Consider the following 14,895-nt stretch of genomic DNA (forward strand, 5'->3'; position numbering starts at 1 on the left):
AAGAAGATTTAAATGAGAATCATGATTAGAAATTAGGTTTCTGGAGATTAGTCAAAATCGTTCACTTACACAAAAAAGCTACTGGAAAAGGAATAATACATAGTTATATTTATATTTACAAAGTTATTTTGCCATTGGAGTTCTTGTGCGTTCAGTCTTAAATCAGCATCCAATGAAAAAAAGGAAACATTTACAAGAGTTAAAATAAAATAAACAATTTTGCACAAAGGGGAGTAGACCTACTGCATCTCAATACTGTTTTTTGTTGTCTCAGAGTAAACCCAGGAAAAGCCAGTGAAAGAAAATGGTTACTATACAGTAATTCAGATGCATTTCCAGCTCATTTAAAGGATAATTTATTAAACTAATTGTGTTCTGTTCAGCCCTGACTTTGATAAATAGGGTGTGAGATCCAGCATGGTATGGAAATTGAAATTCCTTCAGATTGTTTTTTTCCCCTCTGTATCTTGGGGTCATTTTGGGGAGGATCTCGTTCTACAGTGTGTGACACAGAGCACATGATAAGTTAGTTATTACTTCTGCTCAGAGCTATTGTGGAAATGAGTTGGTGAAATAGGAGATTCCAACTCTGGCCATCTTTTTAGGACAGGAAACAGAGCGTGTGATTCCAGCCTGGGACCACAAGCATTTCTGAATCATCCAGGGATTCTTAATGTATGCATGTTGATGTGGCAGGAGGCCAGAGGATCCCTTTGGACTGTGACTTACAGGCTCTGTAAACCTTCAACACACACACACACACACACACACACGCCAACACGCACACTGGCCACATGAAGTGAAACGCAGCAATCTACTGCGCACACAGGACAGCCTGTACTTGTCCACCACTTCCTGTCAATTCCGCTGTGACCTTCATGGTTTCTCCCACAAATGTGTGCATCCTCCATTCAGTAATTTTGTCAAAACAAAGTTTTAGTGCATTAGTGCTAAAGTAAAGAGATATGCATATACAACATATTTGTGCTACTATTGTTTTTAAGATTAATACGATCAATGAGAGAAAGTGGCAGCTACCTATTTTTGCTTAACCTGTAGGCATTAAAAAGCTGTTTCTAGATAACGCCCCTAAATTTAATTTCGGAATAAGGAAAAAACAACATTTTCAACTATTTTAAGTAGATTGTGCTTATATTTCCTGGAACTCTGCAGTAAGATAATGGAGATACTTTTTTAAGATTACCAAGAAACAGATGGACAGCGAGGAGCCAAAGCGTCTTAACTTAGTGACAGATGATTTTTATTTTATCAGTTTTATCTTTTCAGAAGGAAAAGCACCTACAAATCTTGTACTGTTTTGTCAGCAGCAATAAATGAGGAACATCAGTCAACAGAAACGCCTAAACGTGTGTGTGTATAGGCGTGTGTGTGTGTTTCAGTGCAGTAAATGTGTGTGAGTTATGTGAGTGGCTGGTGAAGAAATACACTTGGGGAAGCCATACATCAAAACAAATTTGGATCAGGAATTTAAAAAAAAAAGTTGGGTGGAGAGGATTCTCGTTCTTTCACATCTCACCCTCGTACATGCTGAATGGGGAAAATGCACTCCTGCTGCTGACACTGTTGTGTTAACATATATGGAGCTGTACTTTGACACGTTTTCACATTTTCTACCCTTGCAGCCACCGCTTTCATTGTATTTTGGGGCATTTTATCTGATAGACCATTAGAAACTGATGTATTTTTGTGAAAAAAGACAAATAAAATAGAAGAGGCAGCATGTTTTCCATTGTTTTACAATGGAATATGTAAAGGCAGAAAAGCAACTTTAATAAAAAAAAACATAAATGGAGGCTGATTCATTCAACATTTAGCAACTTCTTGGACTCTCCCTGAATCACTTACTGTCAACCATTCAATCCAGCTTGGATCTTCATCGGCTCAAAGAGTACACACAAAAGAACCTCTTTCAGAAAGAACTTGGTTTGATAGCGATCACATTCTCTTTAAAACACAGCGCAGAGGGTCATATAGGATGTGGGTACCCTCACATTCTCATTGGTGCCATTATCTTTAGGTCCCACATGCAAGGCTTTATGCACACACAGAATGTGATCCCGTATCTTTTCTGTGTTTTCTGGTATTCGGGTCATTGAGCAATAAATATAAAGCGGGCTGAAATTCTTGGCAGGCGTTGATGAAGAGCAGGATTAGCAGGAGAGGATTGCTCGTTGCTTTCCGAGCCATGAGCGTCGTCTTCAGCAGGCTGGGATTGTGCCTTTTTGGCAGATCATCCATCCAAGTCAGGTGTCGGATGATTTCCACTCTTCTTATCTGTCAAACTCAAACATCGGCACAGTTGCAGAGTTATGCCGCAGAAACGATTGGTGTCATGTTTCGAAAGGGAAAAATACGGTTATCTTTATTTTACACATTACCAGATCAACACACGGGGAGTGGCGGAGAGGCCGGTGGTAGTCAGACTACTTTAAATGGTGTCTAATTGTGTTTTGGAAAAATAACAGAAGACTATTACACTTATTAAATGTGAAGATGTTTTAGATAGTTAGTGTAGGTTTTGGTGATGGATGGGTAAGCCAGATTTCATTTGCTGGAGTTAATGGATGTACCAAGGGGCAGAGTGCCTGGAAATGATTGTTTGTGTTTTGATAGGAGCCAACTGATCAAGACAAGAGGAGAGTGTGTGCTTGTAGTAGATCACAAAGTCAGATGGGTTATCAGGTGGCAAGGAAGGGTAGGCGGACATTTTGGTGGTAAGAGAAGAGCAAAGAGGGAGATGGATCGGAGGTTTCTGAAAGTTATTTTATGCTTATCTTCAGGGGTGATGATATCCATAGTGATTTCCAGGTGGTCTGAGATGTTGAGAATGAGGCCGGAGGACTGATGTGTTGTGAGGCTGGAGGAGGAAGAGCCAAGACTTTGAGTGTGTGTGGAAGTTAATATGTTGTGTGAAACTGAAGCAATGTTGCAGATCCAGGAGTTCTGTGGTTTGCAGTTAAAGTCATTTATGCAGAAAGAAACCAACATTTCATTTGTGTTAAGAAAAATTGTATTTACATTTTGAAAAGAGGTTGCATACATTTGAGATGAATCACTATAGGACGATGGTATTTGTGAGAAATCGTAGAAAAAAATTGATGTGAAATAAATATGACTGATACTTTTTGAGATGTTCTGCTGTGGATATTCAGTGCAAATAATTCAGGGGAGAAAATGACACCAAAACCTCATTTGTTGCTGTATGTGTTTTTAAAAACATTTGTTGTCTTTATATTGTTTAACATACAAATAATGAATTGTCACTTTAACTTTGTTTTTTGCTTTTTGTCCTGTAACAACCCCAAATCCAGACCGTTCTTAATAGTAAAGGCAACGTGAAAAAGGAAGAAGGGTGTTCTCTGAAAGCAGAAGTTCAAGGCTTTTGAGGTAAACAGAACAAGCCTGAACCTTACAAGGTATTTTTTGGGAAAGAAAAGATTATTGTTGAAGGTGAAAAGAGGGGAGGAGAGAGCAAGGATTCAACATGTAGAGAAGGAGATTTTACAATGACGCATGAAACTGGAGTGAAAGTGACGAAGCGAGGTCTTTTTTCTCTGAATTTAATTTATTTGTTTCATAATCGTATAGATATAAGTTGAATTTTGTGTGATAGATCAAAACGAAGTAATGCATAATTGTGAAGTTGAGGGATACCACAAGCCAAGTGTCAACATCTGTCAACAGGATAAATCAGTGTCCTAATGCACTAGTGTGTTCTTTGTGGGAAAATATCAAGAAAAAAATCTATTATTAAAAGAAAACCGTGAGGATTTAGGTTTAAACAATTGCTTCAAGTCATGTGGGGGAATTCCGCAATTATGTTGAAGAAGGTTCTCTGATCAGATAAGCTAGATGAAGCAAGGAAAAAGACAGACACTCCACAACACGATGCTTTTCTCCTGCAGGGTCAGAGAAAGTGGTCAGAGATTATGAGAAGATGGATGGAGTCAGATTCAGGGATACGTTGAAAGGAAATAAGTTAGAGGCTCCACCAGGCTGAGGCAGAAGTTCATCTTCCAGCAGGATAACGACCCCAAACGTCCAGCCAGAGACGGAATGTAACTATAGATTATAGCATATTATGAAATAATACTGTTTTAGAATGGCTCGAGACCAGAAAATGTGGCAAGACTTTAAAAATTGCTTTATACATAAATAACTTCCTTCCACTGCACTATCATGTTTGGTCTACATTTCCAGATTCTGGTTGTAAGGTGAGAAAATGTCAAGTTTTGGGGGGTAAGAATACTTTTTCAGCTCCTTCTACACAAAACAGCCAAGTTAAAGAAAAAAAACAAACTAAAAAAGACAGATTACTGCTAATGAATAATAAAGAGTGTACAGTTGAAAAAGACACCCTGTTAGCTGCGTTCATCCGTTTGCATCTTGTGGATAAAGCGGTCTGCTTTAGAAATAATCCCCAGTCCTCGTAAACTCTCCTTGAACCTCTTCCTGGCTTGAACAGAGGTCATGTACCCGGTCAGCATCCTGTAAAATACACACACACGCACACCCCCGCACACACACACATCCCCTACACGCACCCCCACACGCCGACACACACATAAAGAAACAAACATCAACACACACGCTTCCATGCTTGTTTTCACCAATCCAGTTTGAGCTTTGACTCTTCCTATTGATTAACATTAAAAAAAAAAAAGGATTTCATCAGATTTTGCAGTCGGTTCTGATTCAAAGCTCACTTTTATCAGGTATTAATTTAACTAAAGTGCAGTAAATGCATCTTGTCTGCATAGTTCAGATATCTCTGAGGAAGAAATGAGCAGAACATTTCTCATTCCTCTGAATGCTATTGTGATTGGCTGCTTCCTCCACCGTCTCCTGATATCTGGCAGTTTACTTACAGGAAGTTCCTCTCTAAAAATACCAGATGAAATGTCAAATTTATGCATCACTCGCAATAATATGTGTTCTATCCATGAATCAAATACGCAAACAAATGTATTAACCTTATTGACAAAGCAACAACAGCAATTCTGCTTCTAAATTCATTGAAATTGAAGCTCCAAGAAGGAATCTGACCCCCTTCCCTTGAGTTTAGGGCGTGTCGCCTTATGTTTTACACATGCACTGGCTTGGTTATTGTTGTACGTGAATTTTTATCAGTTAGATAAGATGAAGTCAGGATGAGGAGGTTTCTGATATGTTATCTGGGAACATTATATTGTTGGTAAGAACAGGCACCAGACGGGCTCAGCTGTAGACAGCAGGACATCGCTCCTATTCTCACGCATGTACAGATTCTTTAAAAAAAACAACAAAAAAACGTGCAGTGTGCAAGAGATGTCTTAATCATGTTCCCTTATAGACAAGAAGTTTGCTAAGTAATCACAAATTAACAATTTATCGAATCATCATTAACTTTCATGAGAAGTTTAGCTGCTTGACCAAAATCGTCAGCTCCCCCAAGAGAGTCCAGCAAGCACCACTAGTGTCTCCTACACAGGATTCAACAGGACTGAACTTTTCTTTTACAACTTGTTGAATAAAACAAATTGACAAACTGGATTTATGCCCCAATAAAAAGAGGATTTAAAACCTTTAAATGGCTTACCATTAAACTTTATACAGTAGAACATTTGACAAAGAAATCTAATAACTCTGTTTGTGAAGAACAGGATTTCTGTCAGCCTCAAAAGTTTTAGCCGTGACTAGTTTTCAAAAATGATAAACAAACAATGAGATTTTCTGGTTTCTGTTTGTTCCGCTTTGAAAGGCACGTTGCCAAATATTTGCTAGCGATAGCTTTCCGGAACAAATTTGGCAAAATTTGTCCCAAACACAATAGTAGGTATGATTAAGTTCCATACACACATCTATAAATTATGATGTGATGACATTTTATATCTAAGTGATGAAGGCTTAGCCTCACAGCTCTGCAGAAACATTTATTCAGTGATTACTTAATCTTATAGTGTGAAGGAAGGGATTAAGATTGGGTTTCGCATTTAGCATTTAGACAATTTCATTTCTACTCTAAAATTTTTACTCTAAAATTATTTCGGACATGTACTGATTTAAAGAAAAGATCAGTTCTACATACAGGTAACAATAAACAAATAAAGGGATATTAGATGCTGAATAGCCATGGATTTTGGATGAACAGTCATTTGCAGAAACTCTGAAGTAGTTTGAGCAAAAGTATCTTCTTCATCCTGGAAGGAGGTTCTGATCCCTCACATTACGCAGAGTTCCCTGAGTTTTCATCGTGGTGTTTCTCCAAGACAACCAGCCTGCTGGCAGAGAAAATGCTCCACCGTTAAACCTAATGTCAGCAAAACAAAGTAAGACATTCATAGACCAGACTTCTTTAAATCAAGCTTGCAACGTTTCAACAAAGACGAACAAAACAACTAAACCAGGGACTGATGGAATCAGGACAATGATGCTTTCTCAGTGGGTATGAAGCATTCAGATGTGTTTATATATGTACAATATTCATCACTTATTAACTGAGACATATTTCTATGTTTTAGTCACTTAAGAGAAACAAAACTGTAGTCTGAATGGAAATATTCAAAAGGCAACAGACACTAAAATGTTGACAGTAGGGAAAATTATAATTGATTCATTCAATTAGGTCATTAACTTTGTCAGAAGTTATGAGAAAAAAGTGATCAAGAACAACTTTAAAAGAAAAACAGCCAGATATTCTGCTCAGTAAGTGCAGCCATCATTAAGGAGGTTAACGGTGGTGGGGGGTTAAGAGGTCAAAATGGAGATGCTGAACAAACAACACGGAAGCAAGAGTTGATAACAGCAGTAGCTCATCTCGGAGGTGAACATGGTTCATGGCAGCAGGAGATTGCCATTAACTAGTTATTAAGAATAATTAAGAATAGTATTTAGATTTATATGTAGCTTGACAAAGATCACTGGGGGGGGGGAAAATAATGTCTGCAATGTTCTTTGCTTTAATGCATGAAAAACCTGCCAAAATTAGCAACCATATGGCTCTGCTGGTAAAATGCACATTAGAAACAATTAGATCACTGATATGTGGTGGAGTTGGATCATTTAAGTTTCTGCTCTTGATTTAGCAGGAAGCTAATAAAGAGAATCTAAAACTGGAGGGATGTATGAGCAGTGCCTTTTAATTCTGACCAGAAGTCTTTATTGTGCTTTCTGATAATAATGTGAATCAAAGAATCAACTATGAAGAACCACCTACAAATGAATAAAAAAAAATGCTTCATACTTCTGCTCTGTGCTTTATCTACAGTCACCACAAAGTCGAAGTAATAATTTAGCAATGACTTGCATTTACTGCCACCTAGTGGTCACTTTAAAAATGTTGCCAATAGAAGATTCACTTGTTTTTATTTCAAAGTTAATTGAACATAGACGTTGTAATACATTAAAAACAGCTTGTGCTGTTGTGTTTTAGTCACAGGCGGACTACAGTATTACTTAGAAAACAGGATATCATTTAAAGCCCAAACAATCGTTGCTTTTTTGTTATGTGCTGAATGTTTCCTGTCAGCTTGATGTGGTTAACCAGTTTTTTTTCAGGAGATTCAACGTGCTATGTTGCCGCCTGCCACAAGCCAGTGTCATCTTGATTCTAGGTAAGGTTAACACACGAACCTCTCTCTAATCTGAGGTAACCACTGCCAATAAAAGAAGCTAAAATCAGAGTATTATCCTAATCCATGAGTATTATTTGTTGTCAAATAGTTCTCTATTTTCCCTATTTCAGTTGTTTGTTTGGTTTTTTTTGTGCATTAGCACAGAGCTCTGTGGCAGCAATTCTCATACTACATGTGGTGTTTTCATTAGCTGTGATAGGAAAATCATCACACTTTACAGAAATAAAGGTTTGAAAGCATCAATATGTGTGTAATTTATATGTATAATGTTTCACTTAGTGTACTAACTTACTGAAATAAATCACATTTTCAAAAATATTAAAATGTATTGAAAATGGCTGTAAATGAAAAGACTCAGTTTTTAGGACTTTTTTCTCAGTTTAACATTAAATCAGATCAAATCTTTTCTCTTTGGGGCAGTTAGGATCGCCAAAATTATTTCTATTTGTTAAAAGGAAGAATAACAAAAGGTGTTAGGTTTTCTCCCTTTTTCTTCCAAATGTAACAATTGTCATGATAGCCAAACACTTTAATTTTAGTTTCATCAAACCACAGGACTTGTCCCCAAATGTTAAGGTCTTTGTCCCTGGGTGCTTTTTTTAACTTTAATCCTGCTTCTCATGTTGATTTTGGAATAATGGGTGCGTTCTCCCTGAGTTTCCTTTCAGCTCATACAGTTTTTACTTCTGCATCGTTGTTTTAACAGACAAATGTTGAACCTTTACCCATCTGGTAGTTATACCCAGAGATAAACCAGACTTGTGAAAGTCAATATTTCTATTTATGCTCAATGCTTATATTGTATCTTTTGTCTTGCCTGAGAGACAGAGACCATGATGGTATTATCTGGGATTTCTTAAAAATGTTTAAAGGCTTGGTATTTAAAGAAAGTAAAGCGTTATGTCATTACTCTGATTTTTACAAAATCTACAGTACGTACATTTTATTATCCCAACTAACCTAAGAAAAAGTTGAGTCTGATTTGATGTCAGGCAATAACAAGACATGTTATGTCTTTTTATTTTCTATATTTAATTATCTGCTTTCAACTTTAAATTTGCATACAATTGTTAGATTTATTTCTTTGCTTGGAGAAATTAGATTCATCTGGCGCAAAGTTGATACATACATGAAAAGTGTTCATCTGTTTCTGAGTTGCAAGGCCTTATTAGGTAATGAGTGAAATTTCGTTTCCGCTCTTTGAGTTGATTTTATTTCAACATCATGTAAAATCTAGTTCTCAGAATTTCTAACCATATTTCTTCCTGGGTAGACGTTAAGAAATTTTTTTTTTCACAGACTAAAGGTAAGCGTATACGACGGGTAATTTTGCGGTGGGAATTTGCTGATCTGTGATACAGATGTATGCCTCTCTGCCCTTCTCTAACCCTCAAGCAGAGTTTCCATTTCACACTTTCCATCAAACCTCAGGTTCTTCGTGTCAGGTCACGCTCATTTAATTTCTATCATTTCTCCCAACATTTTTTGTATTTATTAACTTTGCTCTGAACTAGAGCAACACTTTGATTTGTAAAGCTTCACTTTGTTACTCTCAAAGATTTTTGTACTCATTTCATCAGTGGTGTGTATATTTCATACCGGTTTAATTTTAGGACTGAGGTTAAGGCCAAAGGATTTCTTTTTAGCAGTCACCGATTATGCACCTACAGCCCACACACCTGACTAAATGCCAAATGTGCAGCCTCTAAGGTTAGTTAGGCCTACTGTACATAACTGAATTTTGCATTGACTTTGTTGGTTTTTACACGAGCATGTAGATGCATTGTACCCCTGCCTCTGTTACAAACCACAGGTTTCCGTTTGAGTAAGCAGATGAGGAATTTATGCTGAAGTCAGTCTCCTGTTGGGTTTTTTTTTTTTTTTGGTCTCTACAGGTTTGTAAAAAAAAAAAACTTGAAGGAAATGTTTTCTTGATAGTCTGAAATAAAGAAGCACTAATAATTTAGTCATTAATTTAATTATTAATGCTTCTTAACAACTAAGTTAAAACTAACAAGGAATGAGGAGAATGTAGATAAAATATTCATCTTTGATCTTATTCCTCAAACCAAAAACTAAATTATTTGTCTTAAAAAATCAGGACTACAATTTCTGTGATTTACTACGCACTTACAAATAATTTGTAAAAAATGTCAGACATCCTGTGTCTCTGTGGCTTTTCTGCAATTTGATATGAAATTGTTTATAAACTTATAACTTGTATAAGTTATAGGGCCTTATAAAATTGTTTAAGCATTTTAAAATGCTTCACATTTTGTTGTGTTAGAATCTCAAACTTTAATATGTTTTATTGGGATTTTATGTGACAAACCAATGCTAAGTAATTCATAGTTGTGGGATGGAATGAAACAGAGATGCAGATTTCAAAATCTATTCCTAATACTAATTTAAAATGTGCAGCTTTTGTCAAAGAGAGTATTGTCAATCCCTCTTCACCCTGACAACTATTAATAAAATCAAATGGAGCCAACTGCATTCAGATGCAATCTGAGTATTAAATAGCCACCCTGTGTGTAATTTAATCTCAGTACTATAGCTGTTCTGTGAAAGTCTTAGAGAGTTTTGAGCAAACAGGATCACGAAGACCAAGTAGCATAGCGGATAGCTTAGGAAGAAAATTATGTGGAGGTTTATTCAGAGAAGTACACATGGTAACGTTGAACAAGCTGGAACGTTCCAGAACAACTATCAGTCTGGGACTCAACAAATTTGGACATGGCATTTCCCCATGTCAAAAAAATGTTTGCATGTAGAGAAAATGGTAAACAACTGGTCTGATGAGATCAAAATGAAAGGTTCTGGTTGACATGCAAAGGGCTGTGTGCAGTGGAAACACAAAATCTGGACATCACCTTGAACCCACCATTGTCATGTTGAACCATACTGGTGGCCTTTACTTGTTAGTACATTTCCAAATTTTTTGCATTTGACTTATGGGTATTAGAGTGATGGGGGGTTGAAAAAATTGAATAGACTTTAAAAATAATCAATAATCCATCCATTTCAGGATTATACAACACTTTTTGTTGGTGAATTACCTAAGTACCAATTAAATTAGTTACGGTTAATGGTTGCAATATGTCAGGAACTGAGTATTTATTTTCTAGATAAAAATTGTCTTTTTTTAAGCTGTACAAAGCAGAAAAAAACCCCTCATCATATAACTATACGATGAGGGGGTTTTTCATACCCCTCATCATATATTATGATGAGGGGTATCATACTCATCATATAGTATGATGAGTATGATACTCATCATACTATATGATACTCATCATCAAACCTACATGGATTAAAGCCATGTAGGTTTTAATCTCAACAAACCTACATGGCCGATATGGATAACCCTTGAAACGTGTATCAGTGGCGTGAGTAATTTCGATTAAATCAATTATTTTTATAATGGGATTTCTCTGCACTAAGTAGATATACTCTAATCAACAGTTATGGAAATATTTTAGTGTGACATCTTTACTGGATGTGTCAATAAAGTTGGTGTGTAAAACATTAAAAGTTTTTAAATACAATCCCAATATGAACATACTTTGAGGATATTGTTCTCTGTAGAGGAGGAATATCTTCTTGAAGATATCATCAACTTTAATTTGAATCTAAGCTCTAAGATCGGTTTCTTCCATGGAGTAGATGATAGCTGGAAAGAAACAGCAGAGGATGAAAGTTTGTCGAGACGGGCGACCGTCTACGCTTCGTTGAGGTTGAGAGAGAACAGGAAGGCAGAAATGGCAATTGCCTACATACACAGAAAGTAACGAGAGTGAAGAGGTGATCGATACATCACGGGACGTCCCCCATTAACCTAAACCAGCATAACTAAAATGACATCTCAGGGTCTTCCATTAACTCTACAGTGTTAAAAATAGGGAAGGTGATTATACACCCAACCAAAACTGAAGCTGGTTCTTATGACAAAAGGAATTCAATATGTGTAGAAGTCATTATCTTACTGTGAGAGACTCTAGTGATCTGCAGTCTAAGAATAAAGGTCTTTGTTGAGGTACTATAGAACCTTGGGATCTTTCAAATGTGACAGTTTGGTCATAAAAAGTTTTAAATGTTAGAAAACCAATTAAAATTTATATTCGATTAATAATTTGAGAAATATAATCTCACCTGTCAAAACTCCTCAAAAGTCTTGTCTCATAAATCTGACCATGACCTGCTTTTTTAACAGAAGTTTAAGCTGGATTTGGTATGCTAGCTAATAACCACAATGTCTACTGTCGGCCCGTCACTTCCCGTCATCTCTCTGCTTTCGAACGTGTTAGAAAAAATTTCACCACGTATTGTGGTTAAAAAAAGCAATGTAACATCTCCCCTCATGAAGAAATACCCTGAAATATTGCATCAGTGCTCAAAGCACACCTGATGCAAGAAGAAAACGGCAACGAACCAGTGAAAAGGTTGGAATGTAAAGGACATTGGGAGCGCATTAATGCCCTTTTAACTTTCTTATCATATTGTCACATTCCTAACACAAACTTCAATGTTTTATAGTCTTATATTATATTTTTATAAATGAAAACCCAGGGAAAAGTGTGGTGTGCATTAGCACTTAAACATGATGGAGTGCAATAAGTTGTATCAGGTGTAATTCAAGTTCAAAGCAGGAACCAATGAAAGTAAGGAACAGATGGGAGACGGGCTGGAGAGAGTTACAAAGATTTTTCTAAGGACAGCAGGGAACCACAGTGACAGCCATTATTCTAAACTAAAGAAAACATGGAGAGAGTGTTGAGAGTTTGGTTTTTAAACAACATCTGAAGCCCTGCAGGCCTCAGTTAGTGTTAGTGTTTATGAATAACAAGAAATTTGAGAGAAATCACATCAAACTAGCAGTCAGGTGGTAGTAGTACGGTGGTCTGGGGTTGTCCTGCTGCTTCAGAATCTGGATAACTTACATGAGGTAATCCTGAAGGAGATCATCTGGACAGTAAGACAATGATTCAAAGCACACCAGAAGCCCCATATATGAACGGCCGATTTAAAATTAAAGTAATCTTTCCATCTGACCAGCATGTTTCGCTTGCTTTGGACTGGTCCACCCAGACCAAAGAAACTTTTATTACTGAATATTAGCATTTTCTGTTCAAATTGACCTTTGTTTTTCTTTCTTTGACATTGAAGTTCACCGTGGGCGAAAGCAAACAATTAACGTGAGTAGTAACAGGTGGGGAAGCCACCGTGCATCTGCACACGCTGCACAGACATGCAAATGCTAAAGCATAAATATATTCACCCTTACAGGCGCATAAATGTCTGCATACCCGAAACTGAGATGATGCGGCGTTCTCAGTTTCAAAGAACTTGCCTGAAACCCACAGCACATCGCCCTTCCACCTCCCTTTTCTTTTTTTACCCCGGTGCTTTTTCCCTCTTGAGAAATATTGACCACATGACCGCAGGTTGTTTTTTTTTTTGTTGTTGCTTTTTTTTGCAGGTAAGGTTTTGTCATGGAACCTGTTCTTCTGCAAATACACATGCATGTGAGGTGCAACGCAATAAAAAGGGACTCTGAGTGGAGCAGACACACAGACAACTCAGCCGGACCTGCAAGCACACCTGAGAGACACCAGACGACAGACAACATGGTGATGATGAAGAACTCCGTAATCATGGCGACCTGCCTTCTGCTTCTGTCATCCCTCGCTCTTCAGTCTTATGCCAGTAAGATCGCCAGTTTCTTAACTAAACTATGTTATCATTTAACATCTTTGTGACGAGAGAACTTAATCTTTATTCTAGTTGAATTATTTTTGTCCCAATGAGTCTCGACGATGATGGCATTACTTTTCCAGGTGGAATTATTGTTCTAGGTTTTATTTTTGCATGCAAAGTAAATTTTTATTTACACCAATCTTTTTAGATTCCTTCGGCCCAGATGAATGCTGTTTCAAGTTCTTTCCGAAGCGGCTGCAAAAGTCAGCTGTGGTGAACTTCAGATACACAGATGCTCTTTGTCCCATGGAGGGTGTGCTGTAAGTATCTTTAGATATCAGGAAACACTTTTAAGTTGAATCCAAGTAGTTCATTATTACTTTTTTTTATGTGCCTAATGAAAAACAAATGCATGTTTTTATTGTTTTCAGCATTCACATGGTTTTCAACAATGAGAAACTAATCAGCCTCTTTCCTCGTCTCTGTTGCAGTTTTACAATGAAAGCTGGTAGAGAGGTCTGTGTCGACGCAACTCAGCAGTGGGTGAAGAACATCATCAAAACCAAGGAGCTTAACCGGACCAAAAAAGTGACCAACTCCACCACCACGCCGTCCCAGTAGCCCTACCGACCCCGACCTCTCAATGTTCCCTCAGCCAAGTCAAAGTGCTGGTGGAAATATTTATCTTAAGCTCTCTCTACCTGTGCACTGACAACATTCTATTAATATCTATATCTATATTTTTTTCAATAAATGCAAAAATCCCCCCTGAGAAGACTTGTGTTTTTGTTGTGTTAACTCATTGGCTTCATTTCTGTCAAACCAATTGCTAAGTTACATTTTTAAATGAGGAATTAGGAACTGACAAGCAAAGAAACACAAACAATCTATTTTTATAAACTTTGTTTTATGGCAAAACTACTGAAATGATCTTAAACCGACAAACCAAAGGGTCATGAAGGTCATCCACTTCAATTCATTTGAATTCAGTTGGCTTATTTGTTTCTGATTTACAACAAATATCATGTCAAGAACTTCGTGAGACGTTCAGGAGCAATTTATGCCATTTATATTTAAATTAATCCTGTAAAATGCACCACATCACAATTAATTGCACACTTTTCAGTTCTATCCACTGCTCAGTTATATTCAGTTTATATTGCCAATCGGGAAAAAGTTATCTCCAATAACATCCGGCCTTATGGAAGATTAACCCTTCCTGAACCAAACTGTAAGCATTTGTTTAATAACAAATACACCAATATACATGAGATGTATAATTCGTTTTATGTTCAGAAAGAGAGAAACTCTACCTTGCTCTGATTCACACCATAAAGCATCAAAGTTCCTGTGGTTTCTGGTTGATGAAACCAGAGGAAGTTGTTATCTAAACCACAAAGATTTGACCCAAAAAACTGTTTCTTTTTTTGTTTGTTTGTTTTTTTGTTGTATGTTTTTTTTTTTTTTTTTTTTTTTTACAAAAAATGAGAATTCCAAACCAAACAAGTTGAGTTCTTTGGGAAAACGTGCATGAGTGGATATTATTTAGTTCTCTGTGTTTTAT

General features: G+C 36.9%; 1 protein-coding gene across 1 annotated transcript; it reads left to right on the top strand.

Moving 5' to 3' along the window:
- Window positions 1–13,161: 13,161 nt before the first annotated feature.
- On the top strand, window positions 13,162–14,103 carry LOC114158756 (C-C motif chemokine 4-like). Its single transcript, XM_028040591.1, has 3 exons — window positions 13,162–13,340; window positions 13,540–13,651; window positions 13,823–14,103. Exons 1-3 carry the CDS (start codon window positions 13,262–13,264, stop codon window positions 13,950–13,952), a joined length of 321 nt encoding a protein of 106 aa, XP_027896392.1. The 5' UTR covers window positions 13,162–13,261; the 3' UTR covers window positions 13,953–14,103.
- Window positions 14,104–14,895: the final 792 nt, after the last annotated feature.

This window comes from Xiphophorus couchianus, chromosome 15, assembly GCF_001444195.1.
Source record: "Xiphophorus couchianus chromosome 15, X_couchianus-1.0, whole genome shotgun sequence".
Classification (NCBI taxonomy): Eukaryota; Metazoa; Chordata; class Actinopteri; order Cyprinodontiformes; family Poeciliidae; genus Xiphophorus; species Xiphophorus couchianus.